This window comes from Nycticebus coucang, chromosome 6 (assembly GCF_027406575.1).
Source record: "Nycticebus coucang isolate mNycCou1 chromosome 6, mNycCou1.pri, whole genome shotgun sequence".
In the NCBI taxonomy this organism is placed as follows: Eukaryota; Metazoa; Chordata; class Mammalia; order Primates; family Lorisidae; genus Nycticebus; species Nycticebus coucang.
This window is the reverse complement of record NC_069785.1, coordinates 30,942,449-30,949,715: the sequence shown is the minus strand read 5'-3', so window position 1 is coordinate 30,949,715 and position 7,267 is coordinate 30,942,449. Positions and strand designations below refer to the sequence as shown.

Here is a 7,267-nt window from a genome sequence, read left to right as displayed (position 1 = left end):
AGTCACAGTGCAATTTTATTCAGGCACAGAATCATTATGCTGGGTCCTGCCCTCCCTTTGCACTCCGCTGCCATTTGTCCATGGTCTATGTCTCAGGCTCAGCCTGCAAAGGGCTCTGGGTGGGGGTTCCCAGGGTCAGGTTGGCCCAGGGACCCTGGGGCCTACAGTCCACCAGCCGGGCTCAGCTGCAGCCCCCAACGCCCTTGATGAGGTTCGCTGCCTCAGGTATCTGGCGGAAGAGGTTGCGAAGGGTGTCTAGCTCCTGGGTGAGCTGCTCCACACGGCTGCGGAGGCGCTCATTCTCTGCCATGTACTCTAGCACCTTCTGCTGCGTCTCCAGGATGCGCCTCTTGGCCTTGTCCCGGCTCTTGCGCACCGCGATGTTGTTGCGCTCTCGCCGCAGCCGATACTCCAGACTGTCTTTGTTCACTGCCTTCTTGCCCTTGTGCAAGGGGCCAGCTGGTGAGGGCGCCTTGAGAAGGGGGCTGCAGGGGGCTGTGGCCGTGGCCAAAGGGGCCTGAGGGGGAAGCACAGAGAGACAGAGAGGTCAGGGCTGGTGGAGGCAGAGTGGAGGCGCGACAGAAACACCAGCAGCCAGCGCGTACTTGGGGCTTCAGAGAAATCAGATTGAGAGTCAGGTCCTGTCTTCCAGTTCAAACCGTCATTGCCCTGCCTCTGGGATAGATGGTGACCCAGACACACAGGTTTTCTGCTTAAGACCAAAACTCCCTTTTGTATTCTGTCACTCTCTGCAAACACCGTCCTTCAAAACATCTTGAGCCTCCTGTGTTATGGTCAGCAAGCATTTCCTCTTCTAGAGGAGAGTGGCAAAGAAACAAGAGGAGGGGGCATGGTGGGCTGCGGAGGAGCTAAGTGGGTGGCCTGGCATAGGTAGGTCAGCCGGCCATAGGGGCTTCAGCACGTGCTGGGCTGAGTGAGAGTAAGGAGGAAAGGGGGATGATGGTCTGGTAGTGAGCACAGAGGACTTTTGGCGTGCATCAGTTTCACATCACACACAGACCCGGCCTAAGCAGGGTGCTCACGTTTCCCCCAACCAAAGCGGCCTCTCTGCAGACCCTGGGCAGGAGGGAGGAGAAATGACCTGCTCTTACCTTGAGAACACGCAGAGGCTGGCCGGGTGCTGCCAGGGCTGGGGGCAGGTGCATGGCTGTCTGCCCACAGTGGGCCACTTGGTACTGCAGGGGATTATAGCCACCTCTGCTGGCACCTCGGCTGCCTTCTGGCCCCCGAGGCTCCTCCTTCACTGCCACAGCCCTGGGGTCGTAGCTTCCTGGGCTGCTGTAGATGCCAGGCCCCAGTGCCTTCCTGTCTGGGCCGAAGGTATGTGGTGGGTAGGTGAAGGGCCGTGGATCAGGAGGCAGGTAGTGGGGAAAGGCAGGGGTTCCGGGGCCCTTGAGGCCTCTGACCTCAGGCGAAGGCTTCACAGCAAAGAGGTCGGAAAGGAGCTGCTCCTCTCCAGACTCGATGTAGGCGGAGAGGTCGATGGAAGCCTCGTGCTCACACATGTCCCCCAGTTCCCCGGGCCCAGCTTGGGCCCCTGAGAACTCCAGTGGCTGCTGGGTGCCCCGGGGCTCACACTCATAGTAGGTCCCGTGGGACATGGCCGGCCCGCCCCCTCGGCTCTCTGCCCCGCCTGCTTTTGGAGCGCCCCTTGGGGTGCTCAGCCTGCCCTCTCTAGATCTCCTCCTGCCCTGGGCCTGCCCTAGACCTGCCCTCTCCGCTCTCCTCTGTCACCCACTCCTGTGTGGCCTCTCTCCTCCCTCCTCTGCTGTGCTTCCCTTTCCTTCCTCTGTAGTCAATGCCTCTCTTCTCTTCCCTTTTTTCCCCTCTCTCTCCCTGGGGCGACTCAGGGAGGGGCTGGGCTCACCCCAGAGGGAGGGATGCAGCCTTTAGAGAAAGGAGACTCCTGGCCTATTCAGCAGTTGGGGGCACTCTTTGGTCAGGGTCCAAGCCAACATTCTGGAGCTGCCCAGGAGCTGATGCTTCTGGGACTGCTTCCCCACTCCCTCTTGGAATGCTCAGGGGATTCCAAGTCCTTGATGAAGGCAACACCTCTCTGAGTGAATTCCTCTCTCTGACTTCTGAAACGTTCTGTGCAGAATGAGGTGCCAAGTCAGAGTGAGCAGAGAAAGCCCTCTTCCAGTGCTGACCCCCAGCGTGGTCTAAGTTCCTCCCTTGACACGCCTTCCTCTGGGTCCCCCCAGTGCTGGGCTCCACCTACGCCTAAGGACAGTCAGTTCCTTCTGTAGCCCCACCTCCCAGAGCATTCTTCTGGGTACAGGCCAGGGAGGACGTCATTTGAGGGGTCCAGGGAGTAGTGATAGGTTTCAAGAATAAGCTGTACACAGGGACCTGAGTTATGGTCCACAGTATGCTCATTTGCTAGGTTTTTGCTCAGGATTTGTGCAATAGCCCAAATACTAATGTGTTTCCAGCCCTGGCTACCTCTAGCAGACTGGCACAGCCCCCAACTGCCTGGGACTTGCTGAGGCAGCCGGTCAGGACTTGGGCCCTGCACCCCAGGTCTAGGCAAACTGCTGCCCTTGGAACAGATGGCTGTCCTCCTCTGGGACTCCAGTACCTCTCTCTTCCAGCTTCCTTCTGCTGCAAGAGGCTCAGGTTGGCACTTTGCCCCCAACTCTGGGCCTGAGGCTTTGCCTCCCATTTCCTGTGCCCTGGGCTGCAGGGCTCAGGAGCTCGCTGCAGCTCAGTTTGCTGTCTTTCCTTTTGCACGGCTGTTCTCTGACCTCCAGTGTGTGTCTCTTGGGTTTACTTCCTCTTGTGAGGCTTGAGAAGCCTCTTATGTCATCATCTCTTCCTGGGGCTCTGTTTCAGAGTCTTGTAGGAGAAGGTCCTGCCTCTCTCCGTGCAGCTCTTGGGCTTGTGCCGGAACCTTTTTCCCTCTTCTCTTTCCTCAGGGAACACCCACCCACTCTAGTCAGAGGCACCTGGCATGGTCCTGCTTTTACCTGTTGGATTTTGTCTCCAAATGGGGTTATAGATCCAGTGAAAAGAAAAGGAACAGAAATGTGTTGCTTGCTCTTTTATCAGCTGCAAATACCATGGGTGCCCTGTGGGGCCAGAAGTTTCTTTTCTTTTCTTTTCTTTTTTTAAACAAAGTCGCACTATGTCATCCTCAGTAGAGTGATATGATGTCACAGCTCACAGCAACCTCAAACTCTTAGGCTCAAGCAATCGATTCTCTTGCCTCAGCCTCCCAAGTATCTGGGACTACAGATACCTGCCACAATGCCCGGCTATTTCTTTGTTGTAGTTATCATTGTTGTTTAGCAGGCCCAGGCCGGGTTCAAACCCACCAGCTCTGGTGTATGTGGCTGGTGCCCTAACCACTGATCTATGGGCGTCAAACTGGGCCAGAAGTTTCTATAAGTTAGGTACCAAGGGCTGGGTTACTGTGAGTGGGCCACAGTGGGATAAATGCAGGGAGAGATAAGTGTGGCATTGAATCCTAAAACAAAATATGTAAATATAACTAGTTGAATTGAATACTAAAACATTGATGTCTCAGTGCCCGTAGCTCAGCGGCTAGGGCACCAGCCACATGCACCAGAGCTGACGGGTTCGAACCCAGTCTGGGCCTGCCAAACAACAATGACAACTACAACCAAAAAATAGCCAGGTGTTGCGGCGGATGCCTGTAGTCCCAACTACTTGGAAGGTTGAGGCAAGAGAATAGTTTAAGCCCAACAGTGTGAGGTTACTGTGAGCTGTGACACCACGGCACTCTACCAAGGGCGACATACTGAGATTATCTCAAAAAAAAAGAAATAAAACATTTAATACTAAAACAAAATATGTAAATATAGCTAGCATCCTCTTTTCATCCTGGCTACTCCCAGACTTGCCCCAGGTGCTTTCTGTGCATGCCTTGAGGTTTGGCCAGATGTGCTGTCTCCAAAAACCCTGACCTAGCGTGGGGAGATCTGCACTCACCCTGGAGACGGATCTTAGGAACCAGGTAGTGAGATCTCTCCTCCCCATTTCAAAACTGAACTACTTCAGTTTGATGACAGTGTCATGTTGACCACCAGGTGGAGATATTGGTCCAAGTTTCCCCGCTCGAGCGCCTGCTGTGATCAGGCATCAGATGGACAGCGGAGGGCAGCCTCCCATAGTGCTCGCTGGCTGTGTCTTACTGCCCGCCGTAGCTAGCCCGGAGTGGGAAACAGGGCGGGGAGGAGGCTTGCTGTGCAATTACAGGGAGAAAGGGCAGGTTGCGGGTACTGAGCGCCCGGCATTGTCCCGTGAGGAGAAATTCTGTTCCCTCCCATACTTTGAAATAATAATCATGGGTAGGCCTTGCGCTTTCTGATAAATTAATGCTTTTTCTTTTTCTTTTTTTTTTTTTTGAGATGGAGTCTCACTCTGTTGCCCTCCCTAGAGGGCTGTGAAGTCACAGCTCACAGCAACCTCCAACTCTTGGGCTTCAGCCATTCTCTTGCCTCAGCCTCCCAAGTAGCTGGGACTACAGGCACCTGCCGCAACGTCCAGCTATTTTTTGTTACAGTTGCCACTGCTGTTTTAGCTGGCCAAGGCCGAGTTTGAACCTGCCACCCTTGGTATATGGGGCTGGTGCCCTACCCACTGAGCCACAGGCACTGCCCAATTAATCCTTTTTCTATCGTTGAAACATATGCTTTATCATGCTGACCATTTCCCTGTGAATTAATAAGGAAAATAGGTAAGGTAGACAGTATTTTCTTTTCTTTCTTTCTTTCTTTTTTTTTGGAGACAGAGTCTCACTATGTTGCCCTCAGTAGAGTGCTCTGCTTTCACAGCTCACGGCAACTTCAAACTCTTAGGCTTAAGCAATTCTCTTGCCTCCGCCCACCACAATGCCAGGCTATTTTTTGGCTGCAGTTGTCATTGTTGTTTGGCAGGCCAGGGCAGGGTTTGAACCCGCCAGCTCCGGTGTATATGGCTGGTGCCCTACCTGGGCAGACAATATTTTCATTCCTCCTTTATAAACAAGGAAAACAAGCCTGAGAGACTGAGCTGTCCAAGGTCATTCGAGGATGCCTGGTTCACTTTGGAAGAAAGGACCCTGGGGCTGAAGCGGTTGCTGTGTGACTCAAAGAACTTTCTTCCTCTTAGTCTGGCCACCATGGGGAGGGGGAAGACTGCCTCATTAGCTAGTGTACTGGGCACTGAAGGAAGCAGGAGATGTGCAAATAGAGCCGGCAGGAAATGAGAAAGTCAGCAGCTTAGGCCATGGTGAGATTAGTGATGGCAGCCCCTCGCCTCCCTGACCAGCACTGACGTGTCATATGCTGGTGTCAGTACTTCCCGGTAACCAGGGCTTTGGATGTGGCAGGCAGTGCTCTGGATGGCAGAGCAGGTTGGGGGCTCTGGACAGGAAGGGCATGGGCAGTGCCAGTCAAGAGCTAGGGGATTCTTGCTGGGGCAAGGAAAGAAGCCCTCCCTGGGCAGCAGGGCCTTTTTCTCTTTGCCGCTGCAGTTTTACCTGTTTGGATTAGCTGAAACAAGGCATGTATATTATCTTCGTGACTTTGTAACAGGTCTTCTTCCAGTGCCAATTCGTTGGTGAGCCAAGACTTTCCCAATGGGAAGGCAGCCGAGCATGGCCACGAAGTGTCAGAGAGAGCTGCTCTAAAATCCGCCCTCTGTCATTGACCAGCTTAATGACCTTGGGCAAATTATTTAATCATACTTGTAAAGTGGCAGTAATAAGGCCTCCCTCATAGGGTTGTTTAATTAAACTGTGAATAAGATAAGGTCTGTGAAGCAACTGGTCTCAGATAATGTTGAGTCTCCTTCCTCTGACCTTCCATTGTGGTTGTATCTGTGTGTCCTAAACAGCTGCACTACCTATTGCCCGATGTCTCAATTTGATGAGAATTTTGAGCACATAGGTACCAGGCACTGCACACGCTCTAGGGCAGTGATTTTCATCTGGGGTGCCATGAGGCACCAATGGTGTGTGTCCTGAAAAATTTTAAAGATCATTAATTAGGCGGCGCCTGTGGCTCAGGGAGTAGGGCGCCGGCCCCATATACTGAAGGTGGAGGGTTCGAACCCAGCCCTGGCCAAACTGCAACAAAAAATAGCTAGGCATTGTGGCGGGCACCTGTAGTCTCAGCTACTCAGGAGGCTGAGGCAAGAGAATCACGTAAGCCCCAAAGCTGGAGGTTGCTGTGAGCTGTGACACCACAGCACTCTACTGAGGGTGACAAAGTGAGACTCTGTCTCTAAAAAAAATCATTAATTAAATTATTTTAAAAAGAAGGTCAAAGCACACATAAGTATGTTCTTTTTTAAACTTTTTTCTTTGATCAACATAATTTGTATGCTATGGAAGCTTAACTATAGTGTACCATGAGATAAAAATTGTTGAAAAACACTGCTCTAGGGCTATGTTCATTTGGCCCCTGCCAGTGGAAGCTCACCGCTCAGCAGTGGAGGTCCCGAGGCAGGTGGTTCCAAAGTGGTGTGTGGGTGGTGAGTGATGCCACAAACTGCACACCTGCACCTTCCCTTGCAAACTATTTGCTCTTTGAGGGTAGAGTCAGATACATCTTTTGGACCTCTTCAATGATGGTGACCATATTTCCTGAATTAAAAATTAGGGACAGGGAGATTGACATGTCTGAAAATTTTTATGGGGACAATGGAACAAAATATTTGATGTCAGAAGCTGAATTGGAAAAGTCAGGAATAAATTTGCTATTCCCACAGTAAATACCAAAGTCTTTTTTTTTTTTTGAGACAGAGCCTCAAGCTGTTGCCCTGGGTAGGGTGCCGTGGCGTCACAGCTCACAGCAACCTCCAACTCCTGGGCTCAAGCGATTCTCTTGCCTCTGCCTCCCAAGTAGCTGGGACTACCGAGGCCTGCCACAACCCCGGCCATTTTTTGGTTGCAGCCGTCATTGTTGTTTGGCAGGCCTGGGCTGGATTCGAACCTGCCAGCTCAGGTGTATGTGGCTGGAACCTTAGCCGCTTGAGCCACAGGCGCCGAGCCAGATACCAAAGTCTTTGGACACAATGGTCACAGACACCATTCGTTGTGTGACTATATTAATAAATGAATGAGTACAAAACTATGACTTCAATGACACCAAAAGGTTCTTAAATTCTCCAAGGTAGAGCATGCGAAATTTGTAGCATCAAAGTGGCTGATAGGGCCAGGACAGGGTAAAGGTCCAGGTTAAAAATAAATGCATGCTGCCCAGGAGGAACCCATGTTTGCGCATTTGACCAGGTTGAA

The 7,267-nt window shown here is 52.2% G+C and overlaps 1 protein-coding gene across 1 annotated transcript; it reads right to left on the bottom strand.

Moving 5' to 3' along the window:
- On the bottom strand, positions 1–1,767 carry CEBPE (CCAAT enhancer binding protein epsilon). Its single transcript, XM_053594768.1, has 2 exons — positions 1,113–1,767; positions 1–517 (listed from the first exon to the last, which is right to left on the bottom strand). The coding sequence occupies exons 1-2, from the start codon at positions 1,620–1,622 to the stop codon at positions 182–184; spliced, it is 846 nt and encodes a 281-aa protein (XP_053450743.1). The 5' UTR covers positions 1,623–1,767; the 3' UTR covers positions 1–181.
- Between the last annotated feature and the right edge of the window lie 5,500 nt (positions 1,768–7,267).

Bases quoted from the DNA above. Each gene is read 5' to 3' on its own strand.
- CEBPE (XM_053594768.1), bottom strand. From the start codon at position 1,622: ATGTCCCACGGGACCTACTATGAGTGTGAGCCCCGGGGCACCCAGCAG. The intron at 518-1,112 runs GTAAGAGCAGGT...CTTCCCCCTCAG, and splicing joins AGCCTCTGCGTGTTCTCAAG to GCCCCTTTGGCCACGGCCAC.